The sequence below is a fragment of the Maylandia zebra genome, linkage group LG11 (assembly GCF_041146795.1).
Source record: "Maylandia zebra isolate NMK-2024a linkage group LG11, Mzebra_GT3a, whole genome shotgun sequence".
Classification (NCBI taxonomy): Eukaryota; Metazoa; Chordata; class Actinopteri; order Cichliformes; family Cichlidae; genus Maylandia; species Maylandia zebra.
In genome coordinates, this window is record NC_135177.1 from 16848407 (window position 1) to 16871525 (window position 23119).

A 23119-nucleotide genomic window follows, 5' to 3' on the forward strand; every position below is an offset into this window, starting at 1 on the left:
GTTGCCGTTTTCACATACCGTGCGTGGTCCTGTGTGGGTGGTAGGTGCCATAGAGGATGAGTGTAACGCTGTGTAGAGCTCCGGCTGCCTCCTCTTCACTTGGCCTCGCGCAGCTCCTCACTGTGCCCTTGCGGTCAGTCACCTGGAAACAATCACCATGACAAAGACACCATTTCACCAAAAAACCGATCAATCGATCAACAAGTCAATCAATATTTTATGTGAAAATGTCCAAACACAGCAATACTAAAACCAAAGGCAAAGAATGAGAAGATCTGGCAGTATGTGAATAAAGCATGTAATCGTTAAACTGAGAATTTATCTTACAGTAAGCTATTGGATGAACCTTTTCATGATGGAAAAAGTTTTTTTTAGGAAAGCGCCAGACTTCTCTTATAAAAAGGTGATGAAGTAATGGTATACATAAACATGAAATGGATTTTGATCGTAAATTATCATGCAGGAATTTAGTGGAATACACCGATCCATTCTGGCATAATTTAAATATCTAACTTTAGTTCATATCAGCTGAATTAATCCCAGATGCTTACATCGGATTTTGCACATGCGTCCCAACAGAAGCTCTGGTCTCAAGAGGTTAAGAAAGAGAATAAACATAGTAGCAGACTTCCCAGCATGCATTGTTACAGAGATAAAACTCCCCAGAGTCTCTGTCCGTTACTTTTACATTTATTAAAGCATAAAAACTGTGAACTAACGCTTCTTACTTTGTTTAATCAACCCACATTTTTAAGGCAGGAAGAGCTTATGTGTTAAAACCAAAGTGTAGATTACAAAATCATAAAGTCTTCATACAACAATACAAAAATAAACTCGATGGCAACCTTGAGTGTATAATGTGGATGGATATTCAGTAATGTGTTTTTTATAATGAAGATATCTTCTGGAAAGAAGGAATAAGGAATACTGTTACTGTAAGCATCAGTCTCAGCCCAGAATTTCACATCCACAGTTTTTAGTTTATTTATTTATTATTTTTTAATTGAGTTTAAGAGTTTAAGTGAAGGACAGAAGTTATTCATTTACTCTAAACAACCACAAAGAGTATCGACATGCCAACTGCTCAGCTGTTTTGAGGGATGTTTTTGGCTAGAGGTGGGTGGGGGTGAGATCATGTGACAGCTCAATCTGATGACTTAGTACTTAAAACTTGTACACAACAACACAAAAGACTTGTGACCTTTAATTTACAACGAAAAGCCTTTGACTGTCACAGCAGCAAATGCAGCGTGTTGCAGCAAAAGTGCAAGTTGAGGTCTGTAATCTCCAAAGGTACAAGATGAATCATTCCGTAATTTTCAAGGCAAAAATTAACTTCATCCCTACAAGAGCTGGTCAAGAGCATTCAACGGTGATCTTAGAGAAGCAACTGTTGCTGCCTGTCAATATGGCAAGTGGTATAAGAACATTTTCTTTAACAATCTGAAGTCACCATTCCAAAAACAGAAACAGTATTCATTAGTGGAAAACATTCTAGACAGCTGTCAGTGAAATTCACCTCAGCATCAGTCCGTGCAATGCGCAGAGAAAGTCCAAAAAGATCCAAAAGCTACATCTCATACTCTACAGAGCTCACTTAGCATGTTAAATGCTAATCATGACTTGCAATTAGAAAAAGGCTGAACAAATATAGCCTGTTTGAAAGGGTTGCCAGGAAAGAGCTTCTTCTTTCTATTAAAAAGCAAAACAAAACATGGCAGCGCATCTTAAGTTTTTAAAATTGAATCTGAACAAACCGCAAGACTTTTGGAACTATGTCCTTTTGACAGACGAGACCAAAATGGAGATGTTTGATGTGATGTTTTGTCCAACTGTCAAGCATGGTGGTGGAGGTGTGATGATTGGGTCTCGTTTTCAGTCACAGGACCTGGATACCTTGCAGTCATTTGGTCAACCATCTGTCGACTACTGCCATACAGACCTAGATCTAGATTTAATCATGAGGCCATCTGTCTGACAGCTAAAGCTTGTCCCATATGTGGTCAAGTAACCGGACAAGGATCACAAGTGCACCGGCAAATCTACAACAGCAACAGAGTTGCAATGGCGCAGTCAAAGTCCAGCCTTAACCCGACTAAAATGCCTGGCAGGACCTTAACAGATCTGTGCATAAACGAATGCCTGCAAAATTCAATGAACTGAAGCAATGCTGCAAAGAAGAGTGAAGTCTTCAACAACAATGTGAGAGACTGATAAAGTCATACGGAAAACTATGACTTCAAGTTATGGCTACAAAGGGTGGTGAAAACTATCTTTTTCACTCTGTCATGTCAGTTCTCTGACTTCCACTTTCAATTACATCAAATCATTATTTTATTCATAAATCAGGACAGTATTTGGATAAAAAATGGAAAAACGAAATCTTTTCTGTAGCTCAGCCCACAGATAATTAAAAGAAACATATCTAAATTACCTGACTGTTATGAAAACCCACAAAATCCCCTTTTAGTCAAGCATTGTTCAAAGATGGCTTTATACCATAAATCTGCTACATCAACTGTCCAGTCTGCCTCTCTGCCTGTGTGTGTGTATATTCTACGCAGTGTTTGTGTGTGTGTGTGTGTGTGTGTGTGTGTGTGTGTGTGTGTGTGTGTGTGTGTGTGAGAGAGTGCTCAGAGCAGATCGGAGGCCAGGCATGGCAGCCCCCAGCTGAGTGCTGCATTGATTTGTTGTTGGTAAACAAACAGCTGGATGCTACAGGTGGATCGATATGCCTTGCACGCCTCCCCGCCTCCCAGCAGGACTTTCTACTAGGTTGACATGGCTCTCTGAAGAGCTGCAACCCTGCTGTCACCGGGAAACCTCACGAGTCAAATATTTCAAATTCCAGATTGTTTCTAATTGAGCTGAAGTTCGTTTTACACATAAAGTTATGTTCCTGAATTCATAAAATATGCTTGTGAGTTCCATAACTTTGTAATCATTTTGTAAAGCACATATTTGGTGTCAACTATAAGTGCACCTTATCTTCATTATAACTGAAGATAAGGCAAAAATTAAGAAGCAGTCATCCAGCTATTACACTGAAGGCGTGATGAAAATGATATTTAACTACAATGTTATAAAAAATGTGAGAACTACATGTGGAGACAAAATCGGGGCATAGAGGATAGAAAGATGTTAAACTGACTTTTAGACAAAAGGGAGACAAAGAACATGAAAGGATTAGCAGAAGTAGAGGAACAGAGGGGAAAGTGGAAGGATTTCAAAAGCCAGAGAGAGAGAGTGAAACTACAGAGACAAAAAGAAGTTGGAGAGGGGGATTAGTGATGGGCGAGAGATGGCAGGATATCGAAACGGGTGAGTGTCAGGGTGATGGGAGCGAGACCCGGTGACTGGGAATGATGAGGAAGGAGTTCAGAAAGAGATGCTGATACACAGGTAGTGGAATTGTGAAAAAAAACAACATAGGAACAGTGAGAGATGGTGAGAGTGGGAGGATGATAGACAAAATGAGATGAAAAGAACAAAAACAGAGGACAAATTATGCATTTAGCGGAGAGCATCACTGAGAAAGACAATTAAATGGAGACATGCAAAGAAAAGACAAGAAAACTGTACTTTATGATGTTTTCAGTGCTTCTTCCCAGAGGAAGTATCAACTCCTTTCCAGGACACCCCACTCCACATTTATACAATCATACACCTGGAAGATACTTTCACCACAAGTCCATAATTCTTAAAAGTACAGCTCCTCTGAGAAAGGACGTGACTTTGCACCGTGTTAAATTTCTGAATCAAAGCAAAGCTCGCTAGCAGCTACATTAGGCATCACTGCTGTGTCATTTCTCCAACCATTTCTACACCATCCTCTCCTTCTTAAAAGTTGACACCTTTTTACAAATACGTACTGATTGTTTTGCAGGTGGCAGATGTTTGTTTAGTCACTGTTACTATGGGTGTTAATTCTAAATAAATGGCTTTGTTAATTCTGCCAAGAAATGGTCAGTTTGTGATGATATAAAATACTTTCCTGAGATGTGTTTCCACATTTTTTAAATATAGATTCACTTTAATCTGAACCAATTATGCCTTCACTCTTTTTTCTCTCATGCAGTGGGGGAAATACTTGTAATAACGATTTAATCGCCTGCTAATTTTGTAAGTTTGCTCACTACCAAAGAAATGAACAGTCTGTAATTTTGTGCTAGTTTTATTTTAGTGGAGAGAGAGACAGGATATCAACCAAAAATCTGAAGTTATAAATTGATTTGCATGTCACTGAGTGAAAATAGTATTATTTTATTTATTAGTATTATTATGAAAAAAGTAGTTGATCCCCCACAAAAAACTTGACTTGGTATTTGGTGGAGAAACCCTTGTTGGCAAGTACACTAGTAACACGTTTCTTGTGGTTAGTCACCAGGTTTGCACATCTCAGGAGGGATTTTTTCACTCCTCTTTACAGAAACTCTAAATATTTTAGGTTTCTTGGCTGCTGCTTCACAAGCTTCAGCTCCCTCCACAGATTTTCTATAGGACTGAGGTCTGGAGACTGGCTAGACCACTCCATGACCTTAATGTGGTTCTTCTTTAGCAGAAGGTGGCAACTAAAACAGTTGCTACCTTCTCACCAAACTTCTTGCTGATGGACTTCACATTCCAGCCTTCTGCAGGTGTACAATCTTGTCTTGACCAGGTCTTGACCATGGTGGTGGAAGAAGCTGATTCTGTGGGCAGGCTAGCATTTTATTCACGTAATGAGTTGAGATCAGGATATAAGACATCTATCGTCTTATTTATAACGATATAAATCACAAAAATTTAACATTTTCTGTAAATTCTGTGAATCTCGGGCAGCTCGACTTGCGTGAAGTGTTTCCAGCTGGGCGTCATGTACCCGGAGTCGAGTGTTTGACCCAATCCATGAAACTATATATTTTTCTACATAAGTTGTAACGGCCGCAGTTTTCGTTGTATTTATTACACGGTGTGCTGCGGGGGAAAGCCCGTTCCAACGTTTGCATCTAAGGTTTATTTTTTAGCACATAACGGCTCTTTTTTGCTTCTCATCCGTAAACACTCTTCATACTGTTTCACGTGATTCCGTTTATTTTGAAAAGTCTCAACAGGATCTTGAGCTTTATTGTGAAAGGCGTATGTGGAAAATAAACAAGCGGACACGCCATGGTTTTATCGTCGTTGTTGCTAACGACAACGCATGAAAACAGGCGCATGTCGGTCTGTAGTGTGGTTATATTGAATATAAGAGAAAGAGAGAACTTTAAGAAATAAATATAGCCACTACAGTGACCATCAAAATGATGAAAAAATATTGCCATAAACAGTTTATTTTGCGACACCACGAAACAAACGATAGCGATGAAACGATAAATGGCTTTTATATCATCGTTATATCGAACAGCCCTAATCAGGAGTATCTGAAATTAAGCAACTGATTGATGTAATCTGTGTATCACATGGGCACACAGTCAATCTGTGGGAATCAGAATTGGAGATGGGTTGTAGGAGATCAAATACTTATTGCACTCAATGTAATGCAAATCACTTTATGACTTTTATGTAATGTGTTTTTTTTCTGGATTTCTGTTTAATATTCTGTCTCTCACAATTAAAATGATACTAGCATAAAAACGAGAAATGGTTTATTTCCACCACTGTATATTTACTGTTAAAATAGTATGTGATCATAATAAGTACATTAACATATTAACTCACTCACTCACTTTAGGAGGGGAAGCCAATCAAGAAAAAGTTGGCTTGAAGACTGACAAGCTAAATTGACAGACGTATAAACTGAGGGGCCAGTGCCCAGTACAAGAACAATGAAGATTATTCTAAGCTTTGATTTATGCAAAGCTACCGTAGTAGACTCTAAGAATAAAAACTATCAAGCGAGAAATGAGGTCCCATTTTAAAAGACTTATCAAGTCTAACTTCATATAATTTTATATAATAGAAAAATTAAATCTGTAATTTAAAAAACAAAACTGCTGCATTGTCTGTTAAATGTTATTTTCTTTTCACAGATAACAGAATATTAAATAATAAGGTTTCCCACCCAACAGTTCAGTCTGCAGTTGTACTAACAGGTGTAAAATGTGCAACAGGAAGTTGCTAGACAACGGCACACAGGGCTCAGTCTACTCTCATGGAATAAACAGAAGCTTCAAAATAAAACCTCCAAAAAAAGAAACCTGCGATTGTTGGCAGTGTTAGAGAGTGAAGCAGTGTCAGATGGGAGGGGAGGAGGAGTCTTGCTGCGTCTACATATGTAAAGCAGCAGGGAAGCAGCAGTGTGTCAGACTGAGGCTCTGGCCCAACCTGGGCTCCTCACTGCTCCCTCCAACACATCAATCATCCAAAACAGGGCCATCATAGCCACGCTGCATGCTGGGAGACACACATGCACAGACACACACACACTGCAGCAAGCTTACATGCAAATGTCTGCACAAACACACAAACACTGCTTCCATCAACACAGACATAAAACTGCGCACACACACATAGAGTAAACAAATATTCAGTGAATTGCAAACACGCGCATGTACTGCACCCTCGCACACGGCCAGCTTCTCAACAGAAGAGACACACGAATATACAGAATAATATGCTGCAAAAGCACACACATACAAACACCTAGAGTGCAATGAATTCACACAGACACACACACAAACTAGAGTCACACTCTCTGTGCCTCCCAGTCTCACACAAAACAGATAAACAGAAATAGGTATCCTGTGCCCACAGGGTGCCCTCGCCCCCGACCATCTGCGACGGGTGCCAACACACAGTGGGTGATATTTACATGGAGACCCCCCTCCACTACTCCCCTTCCTACCACAATCACACACACACACAAATTAAAAAAAAAAAAAAAAACGAAGGGAAGGGAAGAAAGAAAGAAAGAAAGAAATACCCACAAAGGGCCGCTTGGATCGCTTGATCTCCCAAAACTCATTAAACATGCAAATATATGTAAATATATGCACCTCTAGAAATCCACCTTGGGCCAAAGTGAGTGAGTGTGTGTGAATGAAAATGCATGTTTGTTTGCGTGTGATTGTGTTTCTACTTCAGGCTTTGACAGTGTTTCTGCCAAACTTGATACTGTGTGCAAGTACGTTGCTGTTACAGTAACGACAGAAGATGTTCTTACACTGGTTTTACCAGAGGTCAGCAGTACTTCTCCCCTGTACAGGTAGTACATAACATTGTAGGATAACTTTTTAAAGTCCGAAAAAAATTTGCCTTTTAAAAATGGGACCTAACATCACCTCTAAGAATATGAGACTGCAGCGAGTATGTTTTTCTCATTTCTGAATTATTTTTCAGTGTAGAGTTCATAAAAGCCCCAGATACACATTTTCTCCTTCGACAAGTTAAATCCAGCTTTCCAATTAGTTACTATAGTCAAACCACATTCAGTTCGATTTTATTTATACAGCGCCAAATCACAACAACAGTCGCCTCAAGGTGCTTTATATTGCAAGGTAAAGACCCTACAATGATACAGAGAAACAATCAGATGACCCCCTATGAGCACGTACTTGGCGACAGTAGGAAAGAAAAACTCCCTTTTAACAGGAAGAAACCTCCAGGAGAACCAGGCTCAGAGAGAGGCGGCCACCTGCCAAGCCTGAGGATGAGGGGAGGAAGACAGGACACAACATTCATCGGGCCTGTACAGTTAGACTAAAAACATAAAATCCAGTTAGTGTAATACTTTTTCAAAATGCAACGTCTAAAAAGTAAATATCAGAGCACTGCAGCTAATAGCACACGCTTGTATTTAATACCAAATATGATGATGAAGCAAATAAAACAACCTTATCGTAACAGTCTGGTGTTTTTAACGAACACCATCTTACCCCAGAAGGGTTTATCATTTACCCAGCGAGAATGAACAACACAAACTGTACCATATTCATCAACTCAAGGTGGAAGACAGTGGCAGAAACTGCGTAGTTAATACTTTATCTTCAGGTTTTTCTATTATCACTTAGTCACGGTGTATGTGTGTGTGTGTGTCTGTGTTTGGTTTGTGTAATCTGTTGGGGAGACAAGAGGGGAAAGACTCCTGAAGGAGCACAAGGGATGAAGATGGTAAATATATGATCTGTCTATCACAGACAGCAAGGGTGGCTGTTTGTGTGTCTGAGCGTGTGTGTGTGTGTGTGACCACAGTGCTGCAGGCTAAATAGTGCTATTATATTCCTACAGCCGCTCTAGTCACAGTCAGCTCGAGTCTCAAAGTCCTCTGGGAATCAGAGATGTCGCTGCTCAAAGACTGCTGCCACACTGCTATAAACACACACACACACACACACACACACACACACACACACACACACACACACACACACACACACACACACACACACACACACACACAAACCTACCCTGTGGGCATGGCAGGTGGGGTGGGAGAGCAACGTATGTGTGTTTATATTTTTGCCGTGTTTTTTTCTGCTTGTGTGTTTGTGTGTATAAGGTCTCAGTGAAAGTGGAGCACAGTAATGACACCCTTCTATAATATTCTTTGAAAACTCATTGTATCAGGCAGCAGAAGGAATAGAAAAAAACTGCTGTCAGTCATAGTTACCAATTAGAAGAGTTGTTACTGTACCACACACGCACACAGTAAAAGACTTCGTACAGTGAAATTACAAAGAGGGATACTTCCCTCATACCTTTCATGGTCAGTCACAGTGTAGTTAGGTTTTTTTAATATTCTCAGGTTTTAAGATATCATTCGTCCGTCTAGGGCTGGGACTATTGATGATATAAACCTAATCATAATTGAGTTCATTTCAAACGTTGATTTAGTGTAGCAATATTAGAATAAGCACAAACTAAAAATTGATGACATCATCTACAATTTAACTTAATGAGCCCCCGATTCATATACATGTGACACATGCTCTTTTAACAGCAAGACATGATGCTTCCAGATTCTGTTTCAATACGAGTCATAACTGGCCTGAGATATGAAGCTCCCTGACTATAAATAAACTAGTTATTTAGAAAACATTTATCCTTGTTTAACTTGTATTTTGCAGCTCACATAAATCTCACTCCTTTTACAGCTCCTGCTAGGAAGTTTGAAGCTTAAAAGTCTTTAACCTCAACAAAATTTTAACTTAAAGTGTTCAGATTGTTAAAAAGAAAATGTGCATAGTCCACATCGAGGTCTGTTGATTATCAAGGAAAGTGGGGACACTGATTGCGGTGGAGATGAATCTGGTTAAATAACACTAAAACCACTGGTGACGACATTCACCACAGAGAGGAAAAAATGTCTACATTTGGGTGAAATTACCATTTTATCTTCTTATGGGCCATCCTTAATGACAGCGTGCATATTGTAAACTGCACGCTGTCATTAAGGATGGCGGTGGGATTTCCATATTGTGCAATACTGTCTCTGGTCAACAGTAAAAGCAGGGAGGTGAGCTGAGGCACCACAGATGGCGGTAGAGTGAGCACAAGGGAGAGCAGTTATGACAAGAGCGAGAGAGAGTATGTATTTCCAGCCCCGCATTCCCGTCTCCTTCACAACGCTAGAAGGTCAGCTGAGCCTCGAGCCATAACACTCGCTCCCTTTTCACTTCAGTCCCACTTTTATTCCTAGTAGAACCACAGCGCTCTTTGACAATTGTCATCATGACGAATCAATACGGACTTCTCCACAGACCCCGTGTCCCTCAGCCCTCGTTCTCTGCCGCCCTTGAGTTTTTAAACACAGATCCAAAACATAGTCCAGGTAAAGTCCCTTCCCAGGGCTCCATGTTATAGGTTACCCTTGCCTCTCTCTAAAACTCCTCTTTTTTCTTAGTCCTGTATGTCCTCTGGTTCTCTCCATGTATCAGTGTCAGATTTAATTGGCGTAGCTGCTTGTCAGAGGCTTTTTGTAGCAGCCTGCCAAATGTCAAAAACCATTAAAAATGACAATTTGTGTTATTTAGCAATCAATATCTATACACTTTCGGAAAAGAGAGATTTTGATTCATATAGTTGGACATTGTTGTTCAACTTTAGCCATGTAAGTCCTTGGTATCCCCCTCCCCACCCCACCATGCTAACGCACTGTCTCCTTTTCAAGCACCCCGTATTTGTGAGAGTGTGTACATGTTGCTCTCCAATCTACGGCAGAGCTGACATCCAGCATGAAACCAATCAGTGTGTGGGTGTGTGTATGGGCTGATTAGTGGCGTGCTAAGGCATGCGGCACGTCAGATGCGAGCGTTAATTCGTGTTGCGAGCATCGCGGCGACTTGTCTCGGCCCTCCGGTAATGAGCAACGGCACCGTTATGTGGCTCGGCTTCACGGTGCTTCTTCTCCATCTCTGCGACACACTGGGCCCTGGTAATTGGTCACAGAGGGGACAGTAAATCTGTACGAGGACGTGGGAGAGACACAGAGACATGGAGCCAGAGAAAAGAAAGAGTGTGTGTATGTGTGTGTGTTTGCATGTGTGCGAATTTGCAGGAGGAGGTAGGTGACGAGGACGGAGGGGGGGTGTCTTTCATCTTCACACCTTTTTCTTTATAAACCTCCAACTGTTTACAAGGACTGACGCCTATTTGCACACACACAAATACAGACACACACACATTTCTACATAGCGAGTCGTCCCCCCCCCCCAACTGCTACCACCCACACATATATACAGTAAATGACCTCAGCGCGCTACTGTCTGAGAGTATGGATTCTAATCAGATGTCGGCAGTATTGTGCCTGTCAAACCCGGCCAAGGTTACTTAACCTTCCAGTCTTAATTTCCCTTCCATTTTAGCTCCTTCCTCCATATCAAACATCAGCACATCTATGAGAGAAAAAAAAAGAAAGAGTGTGGGGAGGAAAATGAAGATTGCCATGCTTGGCTGAATCTTGGAGATGAAAGTAGAGGATGATTCACATTGCTATTGCAAAATTAACTGAACCAAGCTGAGCTGAGCTGTGCCGGGCTGGGCTATTTTTAAACTTCTATACAACACAGCTACTGGAAGAGGACAATGTGAAGCGGAGCAAATTATTTCTATATCATGAGGGAAGGTATGCGAAACAAGGCCTCCAGGAGAGCAAAATTAATATATAAACTATGTCACAAAGATTTTGGCTACTTTTTCTTGTCACTTCTTTACTAGTTTCCAAGTCATATCAGTTATTAAGAGACAGACAAAAGGCTTTTAGTGTAATTACTACTTTTTATAGTTCAAAGCTAGCCAAATGTTTTAACATGCTGTATAAAACACATGAACATGTTATTAAGAACCACTAACAATGTTAGCTTCGCTAAATGCTAACATCAATTGTCATTAGTGGTCATGGGGACAATAACAAAACAGATGTAGTGATGTTTAATGGCTTGTCTTCATACCTCAAACTTGGATGTTGGAATGCCAGAGTTAGCACGTTACAGCAAGGAAAAACAGGATTTGTTTTGATTCTTAGCAAGGCAGAATCATTCAGGTATCGTGAGCAATGCAGTATAATACTTTTATTTGCACTTAAAAACACCACTGCAGCACACTTATTCAGGAATGCACCATTACTTGCTATCATTTGCTAAATAGCAACCAGGGCTAACAGTTAAACACTGATAGGAGCAGCTTTTCTTTCTCACCTGGAGGCTCCAGCGGCCTCGTGGCTGCTCACCCCAGCAGTGCACAGTCATGAGAGTCCAGTTCTTCAGTCCAGCGGTGGAGGCATCATAAGGCCTCGTATCCAACAGCACCGACACTGTGCCACCAGGAGACACCAGGCTTATGGATAGGTCACCACGGCACGCTGCGTTGATACTCACTCTCACCTGTTGAGAGACAGATGGCAAGCTCCATGAAGGAATAGTTCCACATTATAGGATATTCACTTTCTCATCTTCTTCCTATAATAAGCTCGATACAACTGTTGGGTGAGCTAAAACATGAAAAAGCTTCTAGCAGCCACTTAGCTCCCTTTAACATAAAGGGAAACTGTCGATCTGATTCTCTTAATTAGCCTGACTGTTTTACATGTATCATATTCAGCTTTTATATCAGTTTGTTTAATCTGCTCGGGTAAAAAACTTGTATTTTTTGTGTTAACTGAGAGTTTCTACCAGAAGATTTACAACATCATATTGATGAGAGGAAATTACTGTGCTGGGGTAAAAGATAGTTCCATTTATAATGTCCTATTAAACTGCAGATTGCTGTTTTATACTGTTTTAAATATTTTTGTGCAGTTTAAACAAAAAAGAGACAACATAGCAATTGGCGAGTTTTTGCTGACAGATTCTGCTAACCTTGCACCAAGTCAATATTAACTCATTTCCGTTGTTTCCATTTTTTCCCCCAGTTTTAGTCATGCAGATTTAACCATATCTACACTGTAGCTTAATATATATGAGACAACTGGCATCCATGCTTTCATCTGACTCCCTCCAAAAATGGCACATTTTTCTAGCACTTTCTTTGAATGTGCCTTCTTAATCAATTTGCTGTTTTAATCTTTGACATCCTAGATAAGACATGTGATGAAGGAACAAACAATGTACTTCCCTCCCTGATAAGGTCCGCTGACTAATTATGAAAATAGAACAGAGAGTGCTGTATTGCTTAAATCTAAATCTAAATCCAATAAGTATTGTCTGAGATAATGTGGCACATAGATGGACAAGCCAAAAATATGTCCATAGCCAGGCAAAGACAAAGGGAAGCAGGTGAAGAAAGTATAATAAATGGAACACGATTGTGCAGGATATTAGCTAAATGATTTAAATAAGCCCATATCCCCTGCCACCACCAGTAGCACCCAGTAAACACCCTCCCTGTCCCTGTTCATCACAAGCAGCACATCTGGTGTGACAATGGCACATCGCAGAGAGAGCCGCCAAGCTGCAAAAAGACTGACAGCCTGCTCCTGTTTACGGCGTGTTACCACGGCAACACATCCATCAATCACACCTCGCAGCGATGGCCTGACCCACGCTTTCTGCCAGGGAGCAGAGCCGCAAAGATGAAGCCTTTTCAATTTGCATGCTGACACACTCTCGCTCGCTCTCCTTCTCTCTCCTTGCCATTTCACAAGTACACACATTCACAAACACAGAATACTCGCACAAACTGAGCCGCGCACAGACACGTACAGTACGTATGCCTGCTGACACAATCAAACATAAACACATTTGCATGTATGTGCCTGTGCTCAAGAAAACTCAGTTTTGCCATTTTCTGCAAATTACACTGCCAACACATTGCACATCACAGTATGATGGTTTTTTTTTATCTCCTCTATTCTCAGATAAAGCACATGACACTGAAACCCCAAAACAATTTATATGGCATCTTCAAGCTCCCTTGACTGTAGGCAGAAGTTAACTTTTGAATGCACTTGTGCTTGATTTCTGTCCTGTCAAGGGCAACAGGAACATTGAAAGACTATAGGAGCAGATTTACATCACACTTAAATATTTTAAAAAGCATCTTCATCAGTCACTTTATTAGTACACCTGTATGTGTAGCATGTTAACGAAAGTATCTAATCAGCCAGTTATATGGCAGCAGCTCAAAGCATTTAAGCATGTAGACAACTTGCTGAAATGGAGCATCAGAATGGGGAAGAAATGTTACTAAAGTGACTTTAAATGTAGCATGGTTGTTGGTGCAAGAAAGACTGTTCTGGGTATTTCAGACGATGCAGTGATTTTCCCACACAATCATCTCTAGGGTTTAAAAGCAATGGTGTGAAAAAAAAAACGATCCAGTGAGCAGCAGTTCCCTGGGAAAAAAAATGCCTTGTTGATGCCAGAGGTCAGAGGAGAATGGCCCGACTATGTTAGGCTGATAGGAAGGCAACAGTAACTCGAATAACCACTTGTTACAACCAAGGTATGCAGAAGAGCATCTCTGAATGCACGTTTCTTCAGAAGAAGACCACACTGGTCCTGTCAGCTAAGAACAGCAAACTGAGGCTACAGTTTTCACCTGATTAATGACCTAATTTCTGCTCCAACACTCGGATGATATGGTTGGAATTTTTCATAAACACCAGAAAAGCATAGATCCATCCTGCCTTGCATCAGCAGTTCAGGCTTCTGGTGACACTCAGTGACTGGACTGACACACACACACACACACATACCTTCACACACTTCACTACCTCAAGCACCTATCTGTACAATGTCACGCAGACACACACACACACATTAATACATCAAGTTACTTTTTGCACAATGCTCAGTCTTTTGCACAACCCACTGTCACTGTTGCACTTTTCTATTGCACTGTTGTGTCTGCATTGTTCTGTTCTGTCTGGTGTTGCACTGTTTTTTGCAATTTTTGCACACTTGCACTTTATGTAGTCCTGTGTTGATTGTCTGTTATATGTACATGATTGAAATGACAATAAAACCACTTGACTTGACTTGACTTGACTTGACGGTGGTGTATTGGTGTGAGGGATATCTTCCTGGCAAACTCTGGGCCCTTTAATACTGTTTAAACACCAAAGTCTACCTGAGTATTGTTGCTGACTATGTCCATGCCTTTAGCAGGGTAACAAAGCATGCCACAAAGCTCATATCTTTTCAGACTGGTTTCTTGAATGTGAAAACAAGTTCAATGTACTCAAATGATTTCTACAGTCACCAGATCTCAATTCCATAGAGCACCTTTGGCGCGTAGTGGAACGGAAGATTTGCATCAAGGATGTGCAGCCAAGAAATCTGCAGCAACTGTATGATGCTATCATGTGAATATGGATCAAAAACTCTGCGAAATATTTCCGGCACCTTGTTGAATCTGTACCATAAAGAATTAATGTAGTGCTGAGAGCAAAAAAAGAGTCCAACCCTAAACTAGCAAGGCGTACCTAACATGGAGTGTAAATGTATATGCCTATGCTATTGAAAAAAACTCACTTTTGGAATCTTTCTTTGAATTTTTCTGTTATAGTTTAACATTTTTGAAAACAAGCCTGTTCACTTTCTTGCTGTAATTTTTTTATAGATTGATATGTTATGGCTCATATCATGCACACAAAGACAAAGGAGAAGGTAAAGTCTTTATAAAGCCTTTAAAAAATGGAAAGGAGACAAGTAGCCTGCTTCTGTTTTGCTGAAGTCCACCTGCTAGCTCCTCTGAAATTCACTAATTCACTGTTTTCAGTTTTCCGTGTATGCTTAATCTGGAGAAAACTTCTCAGTGAGTGGAGAGTAATATTTCTTTGCAAGTAGGTGAATAATTACATTTACCAAAAACAAATTAATGCCAAAAAATGTTGTAAAATGTCATGTATTTAATCAAAAAAATAAAAAATTACCCACCTGGACATGCTCAAGAGTGTTGATCTCATTAGCCCTTCCTCGACAGGCTTCTGATTGGATGTTCACATTGACTCCTTGCCCTGGATAAAAGATTCTAGCCAATACAAAGTCATTACCTCTGTAAGTCGAAAGCCTCAAAAGCCTCTTCTCACATGCTCATTTCACTTTCATATGTATGCATAAAGCAGTGACAGGACAGATGAAGTTGAGTTAAAGATCATGGATGCTGATATCAAAACCAGTTTCTTGGGGGCTAATCTGAAAATCCTTAGCAGATAGAGTCAATAAAGTTTTTTTTGAAAAAAAATCTTTGTATTTTACCTGGCAGGATCAAGCGTGACTTCTTGTGTGCACTTCTTCTGTGAAGGAACACTGTGGAAGTGTGCGGCCTGCTGCACCATCAGCCCTGCATCCAACAGTCCAAAGCCGTACCTGCAACAAGGAAGGAAGAAGCAGTCCATTATGTGTATTTGTGAATATGATGAGCAGGAGCATGGTGTTGCGTTTTTATCCTCACAAACGTGAAATTGGAGGCTTTTTATGTGGGTGGCTGAATGTGGCTGCAGGAGCAGAGTAAGTGCTAATGGCTCCGACACGAGGAGGCAACAAGTCATTGACGAAGATGATGTTGTCCTCTGACACAATCGCTTCCCGCTCTGTCCGTGCTGAGGCTGAGGGCTGCTGTTTGTGCGCCTGTAATTGCCTGGAGGATTGATTCTGAACAATGTGCCATCTCACGGACTGTAATCAAGCCTCATTATTCATTCGTTACTACCCCAATCTTGGTGCTGGAGACACAATGGCCGACCCTTAAGCGGCGTTGCTGCCTGGTGACTGTATGACCACTGCTTATCATGCTCTCTTCTCCACTTTACTACTCATCCCTTTTGAATCTTCCCCTCTCATCTTTCCTCTTTGGCCTCTCTTTTTCACAGAGCAGCCTGCTATTCAGTCTTGGTTTCCTCTCTAAATTCTCCTTCACCCTCCTTCATCAAACACAAATTTCTTGCATCAGAACTCTTCGCAGCCGCCTCAGTGATGCTGAAATCACAGTCTTCGTAAGTCTCTCTTTAATTCTCCCTCAAATCTTTCATTTTCATGCACTTCTCCGCTCACCGTTCCCTTTTGTTCAAATCGCGCTCCTCAGACTGAGTAACGGAGCAATAACAACCTTCATCGCCCCTCCTTCTTGGAAATTCAGAGGGGGTGACAAAGAGCTAATTCCTGCCATTATTACCATACAGACCTTATGACGTTAATCTGCAATAAGTGAAATTCATTATCCTGATGACGGGGTCTCTCGGAGCAGCAGAGCGAGAGACGGAGACAGGAGAAAGGAGAGAGCTGATCAATAACTCAATCTGCTGCCCTGCATGGGGCTCCATCTCCTCTGTCTCAGACTGTCAGTGTTTCGGAGGAGGAGACGCAGGATCTGCAGCCCGCATCATGCTCGTCCTAACAGCACGCAGTGCAATCAATGGACACAATCTAATCAGCCACTATCACCACCAGTGACTTTTAGCATGTAGGGCCCGGCATAACAGCATTAAGCAGACGGCTGTTTGGGGTTGAGGTGCACTACAGAAGTTCAAGGTTATTCAGAGGTTTTGTGAAAGCTGTGAAGAGCTTGAGCAAAACACAGCCGACAACAGCTCAGTGCAGAGAAGTGATTCCTCGTCTTACCCCCTTTATCCTAATGAGTTCTAAATGTGCTTATTGTATATAAATGAAGATGACAATGTCTTTATTTAATGATCAATGTGTGTTTAGAAGTCACCAAAACTGAACTGATGACTAGGAGCTGTGGCCCTGAATTTGCCCTAATACATATTTAAAGATGGATTGCTGTTATTGCTTAATGTTTTTTTGTGTTGTCAGTGCACCAAAAACTAAAGTACAATGTCTCTGAACTCTTTGTAATTTACTCTTGAATATTTTAGATAGACTGTTTGATTGAAAACAAAATCTACATGTGAAATCTACACCTTTTTGCTGAAAATGGTGCAAAAAGAGTTTTTCCTTCCCACTGTTGCCAAAATGCTTGCTCACAAGAAGTCATATGATTGTTGTGTTATTCTCGTATGCATTATTGTAGGGTCTCCCTTACAATATAAAGGGCTTTGAGGCAACTGTTGTTGTGTTGTTGGTGCTGTATAAGAAAAATTGAATTGAATTGAAAATGCATAGTATTTAAGTAGCAACAAGATAGCTGTTGCACTGATGCACATTTGAGGTTCGCAGCAGCTTCAACTATTTGGTAATGGACAGATAAACCAATCAGGCATAATATTATGATCATCTGCCTAATATTGTGTTGGTTGGCGTTGGTCTCCCTTTTACTGCCCTGACCTCTCGAGGCATGGACTCCTAGACCCCTGAAGGTGTGTTTTGGTATCTGCGCCAGATCCTTTAAGTCCTGTAAGTTGTGAGGCAAGGCGTCATTAGATTGGAAATGTTTATCCAGCACATTCTACTGAATTGGATTGTGATCTGGGGAATTTGGAGGCCAAGTTAACACCCCAAACTCGCTTCTGTGCTCATGTTATGTCAGACTCGCCAAGTAGTAAGTCTGACTTTTAGCTTTTTTAAACCTTATTTTGGGCAAAATGTTTTTTTTTAATTTTCAGATTTAATAATGAACTTGTTAAGTTTCAGTGTGACCAGTGAAATTAAAGTTACAGTTCTCTTTCTAGTCATGCACACAGGGGCATTGAAATAACTGCTGATTGCTGACAGTTGTTTCGTGAAGAACTTTGGACAGCTTATTAAATGTCATGTTAAACATTAAATGTCAACACTACATAGCAGTTTGTAATGCTCTGAGACAGGAGCTTACAAGCCACAAACACTATCTAAGCAGCAGCCATAGAGCACTTCAAGGAGCAGCTGTCAATACTTGAAATTCCGAAAGTTACCAAAATAAATTAGCCAGATAGGGGAATAGTTGGAAATGGGAAAACACAACGGAAACACTAGCACTAAAAATAGATTACCCAAGATATTTCACAGTGTGGAGGAAAATTGATACCTTGACTTCTCATAAAACAAACTGTTGGTGACCAGGCCTTGCCACCATGCTCCCTCTTAGTGATTAAATGTATCCCTCCTACCCAGCGCCCCTTAGCAAGAGTTGTGCACCTATTAAATCGTATGGCTCCCACAGATCGATCGGGCTTGTCCCAGCTCCACAGCCATAAACCCAAACCGGCATACAGTGTATCTGATAGAGAAAGCTGCAGGAAACAAGTTCCCCCACGAAAGAACATGATGAAAATGACAGATTTTATGTCCCCTGCCATGTCAGTGAAAGAGCACTACTGAGCCGGGGCACTTTTCAAGTAGACTCCCCAGCCTTTTCAGACGTCTCATCATCAAGAGCAAGGACTGGAGAGAGTCGTGCACCTTCTAAATAGCATTGTGATTTCTGGAACGAATTTGTGAGTAGTTTGATATCAGGATTGCATGTGATTGAGATTTTTATTTTCTTTCATTTTTTTGGAATCCTGCAAATGTCTTTAGGATAAAACCCACATAGTGTAAAGCATATCAAGTAATTAGTCAGAAAAACACAGTCATCCAATTTTCAACTTGTTCCTTCTCCACCTCCTGCGTGGTCGGAAGGAGGCTGAGCCAAGCCGATTACAGAATGACAGCCGATCTTCTGTCCACGCAGCACGAAGCATGTTAAACCCCCTCCGACCCCCCGCCTCCTCACATATGGAACCCACGGTCCTCACATTTTCTCTATCCACTTTCACTCCTCGATGGCAAATGCCCTTCCAATCTCTTACTCCCTCCTTCTTTTTATCTATTAACATGAAGGCCACTCCCCCCACCCCCCACCCCCCAACCCAACACACACACACACACACACACACACACACACACACACACACACACACACACACACACACCGCTCCATGGGGCCTCTTTGTAACTGTCGAGGAACCCTTTTCACTTTTTGTTCTGTGGGGTTTCCCAGGTCCTTTCTCTGTTGATATTCACACCATCTGCCAAAAGCAGAGGAAGGTGCACACAAACCCAACTCGCACTTAGACATAGAGATCTTTGGGGGTTAAGGTCTTTCCTTCGTCTTTTTGCACATGGCGCTGAAAACACAGCTTTAACAACCTCTATCCTGTAACCAAAACAGATTTCTGCAGCTACCAGGGGACCCAGCTACGGCGGTCTCAACCCTTGTTTGCAGTGGTACGTCCTGCTAAGTCCCCCCCAATAGAAGTGGCTGTAAAGAATCACTCAAGCCGCACTAAGCAGCTGCCTGTGAGTTAGGTCATTTTCCCAGGAGCCACAGAGTGGGCATTGGCAGGACCTCAAAAAAGGGGGACACCATCTGTTCAGTGCCTGAAAAGGTTGGTGACACCTTCTGTGGTACCAACAACTTCTAATTAAGTGGCCAGGAATGCTGCAGCAGCTCCAACACATGATTGGTGGACTTGCCTTAGTTACCCTCTCCATCACATCTGGGCACCCACTAATGAAAAATGATCGATGAGAGAAAACAAGATCGCTTGGTGAAAGTGATGTGACTGTAGAAACCTAAGAAAAACTAGATTTTCTTTTGTGTGGGTTTTTTGTTTTTGGTTTGGTTTTCTTGCCCTCCTTTTGTTGCTCTTAATTGAATGTTTATCAGGAGCATAAAACAACTGCATTAGCCCTTTGGTCAATCCCAGCGTGGTTGGTTTCAGTTATATCATAATGCACTAATTTCATTAACATTAGGATTTAAATGAAATAACAAATAGACTTAACATTCTTCTGATTTCCATCGCTCTTGCAGCCAAATCTGCTGCTCAGAAATGTTACTAATTAGGCTTATTAAGTAATTAAGAAGAGGTCTTAATTATATCTGCGCCACTGGGACCTGCACGGCTGTAATCATGAAATGCTGTGCCGCGCAGCTCAGCTTTGTTGGTGTGGATGTTACACAGTTTCATCCATTAAACTGTTCTGAATGTGTGTTGGGTTTTTTTGTTTTTTCTTTTTTTTTTTACAAAGAAAAAAAATAGATTTTGAAATATACTTTTAGTGCTGTATTAGACAAATATCTGCATGATGTTAAATTACAGAGAGAGAAACACTCAGCAGCCTTCAACAGCACAGTCTCAAAATGCCAAGTGAATTACCTTGTGAAGAGTTAAAAGTTTAATGAAATATATTGCGGGGAGGAAAATGAGGGGTTTGGCACGGGCATGGGACTTAGTCTCGGGAGAATGGGCCCCGAACAGCCCTCTCAGTTTTCTATAGCCATCAGTCAAAGCAGCAGCCACCCGTTCCCGTCTTTTACACAAGGAGACTTCTCTGGAAGCCATGATGATCTATACCCCATGACCTCACTCTCAGTGTCCAACATATTTTGATTTGTAGCTCGAGTGTTATTCAAACACAAATTCAAAAGAGGATGAAATTCGGCAGAGAGCTTTTGTTGGACGCGCACCAAGGTACAGTCCTTTTGGATGTCTCTGCCCTTGTGTGGAAGGAAAGACGGAGTGCGAGAGAGAGAGATTGAGTAGCCCCTGCACTACAAGCTTGGCAAAAGATTCCCACCCGGGTCCCAAGCGTTTTTCTTTTAGTCCGGACAAAGCAAACACCGAACCAGGAGCCTTTGTTTGTCTTTTCAAAGGAATGGAGATTTAGATGCCACATCACTAAAACGTGACAGAGCAAACGCACATGTAATGATTAAAAAAGTCTGTTTTTGTACGTTGGTGACATCTGCTACATGATTTCATCACGGGAGCCACGTGGACTTTAAAGATTCTGTACACCACATGCAGGATTAGAGAATATAATTTGATGACAGGCTTGGGTTATGGGTCAGTTTGGGTGCACATATCATTACTGTTGCACATGGAACAAATCATAAAAATCATCTAGCAAATATGCATAATTTGGAAAGAAACAACAAAGAAGTCAATATGGAAACAGTGCTGACTTTAGTGCAAACCTAACAATGAAGGATACAGCATATTTGTGGTCAGTAGTTAATACCTAAGATCATTAATCCATAGTTTTATAAATATTTTAATGCTACTTGTTCTAAGAAGTTCAGCTTGGTTCTGGCCATTAGTCTACAGCCACAGCAAAACAATTTCACTTGGAAAAAAAGTGGATTAAAGATGAGTGTGCGGACTATAATGGAACTTTATTTTTTCTGAACCCTCCCCCCACCCCACCAGCAAAATATGAGAATTGCTACTTGTACATGAATTATGCATCAGTTGAGGTTTAGAAGAGTGCAGGGTCCCTTCACCCACCCCCTCTTGTAGCGCAGTAGGGTGGAGTGGGGTGATATGTCTGTGTTTGCGTGTGTTTGTGTGTGCGCGTGCAGGGGTTTGGGTGGTGGGGTGTACTGGCACCCCTCTGTTTGCCTGCTGCACCCCCCTGCAGGGAGACACGGCACCCCCTGCAGGAGGTGCAGCGCTCCGCTTCCCCCTGTCCCCCAGGGCACGCAGAAACATACATAAACACACGCTCGGCATATTCAGCCCATTTTATCTGCTGACCCATCCATCAAATGCACATCCACACACACACACACACACACAATTACCATCAACATTGTGCGTCTCTGCGTAGAAGTAGAGTTATTATTCCAACACTTCAGGCTCACAAATACAGGGACACTTTAGAAATGTGTGGAAATTTGTTTTTAAAAAAAAGTTTAAAGAGACGACGTTAAAGCAAAAACTTGAGAAGTACGATCATTTATGCAATTGAACAAAACTTGTACGTCTAAATAACCAATCATAATTTCAGGTCGGGGATCCGCGGCTTAGCCAGACTGCCCGTCTTCTTCTTTCTGATTCTGCCAAATTCAAATTAACACAAGGGCTTTGTTTCTCCTGCCCACCCACGCTCCCACCTACATAAAGAACCTGCACTTCCTCTCAATTATCCAACAATTACCTACACATAGATCTACTCTCCTTCATAGGAAACAATATCATTGCAGAGCTACTCCGAAATGAAGTGATAGTGGGGACTGTTAGTCTGCGGATGAGCTATTTCTTTAATTACCCTGCACATGCACACACGTTCTCTCGCTCTCTCTTCTAAATAGTGGCGTACATATAGACCACAGGCTCAGTCACAGAGTAATTGGCTAAGCAATGAAAAAAAGAGCAGCTCTGGATAATTAATTAATCTATCTGGCTGGGGCAGAGACGCGAGGCCAGTTTTCCAACCCCACCAGGGAGCCAGAGAAAGACCCACTGCCCTCGTACGATCTATGACCATGACGAAACGGAAATGGCTCGCCACAATGCGTTAGGTGTGTATGCACCTTCTCACACAAACATACAAGTACATGCGCGGGGCTCTCATATCACAAAAACACTGCAAAACATGCAGGTATGTGAACTCTCAACTGTGTGCTGCACTAACACGCTCTGGATGTGGATTTACAGACCTAACAGAGTTGTGAGACTATTGATCTCCGGTCAATTCTGCAGACAGACCAAATAAGAACAAATCAGACTGGTCTTGTTCAGACTCAAGATTGCATTGCTTTTATTTACAGAGATACAGTAAATGTAGTTAGGGAAATGCATGCAAATATTTTGGCACTTCTCCTTCCCACGTCCCACTTTTTCTGTCGTATTTTTTTACAGGTTCACAGGAATGTTAAAAGGACATGCAGACATTAACCGATGTTCACTCCTTGCTTTTAGCACAGGATGTTTCCTTGGGTCAAAGAAATCATCTTATGTCAGGTAGGAAACCTACCTGTTGACTAGAAGTCAAATGTTCTTGTTTTAAGATGCAGTGTCTTTTTAGCTTTTCACAGCTCAGGAACCATCAAA

The 23119-nt window shown here is 41.4% G+C and overlaps 1 protein-coding gene across 1 annotated transcript in view; it reads right to left on the bottom strand.

Annotated features, from left to right (window-relative positions):
• LOC101476669 (furin-like) overlaps positions 1-23119 on the bottom strand; it is a 70197-nt gene that overhangs the window by 9045 nt on the left and 38033 nt on the right. Inside the window, exons 4-7 of the mRNA XM_012923980.3 lie at positions 15618-15728; positions 15297-15390; positions 11616-11801; positions 19-142 (exon numbers count right to left, since the gene is read on the bottom strand). Coding sequence (XP_012779434.1) covers positions 19-142; positions 11616-11801; positions 15297-15390; positions 15618-15728 — 515 coding nt within the window. The remainder of the gene's footprint in view (positions 1-18; positions 143-11615; positions 11802-15296; positions 15391-15617; positions 15729-23119) is intronic.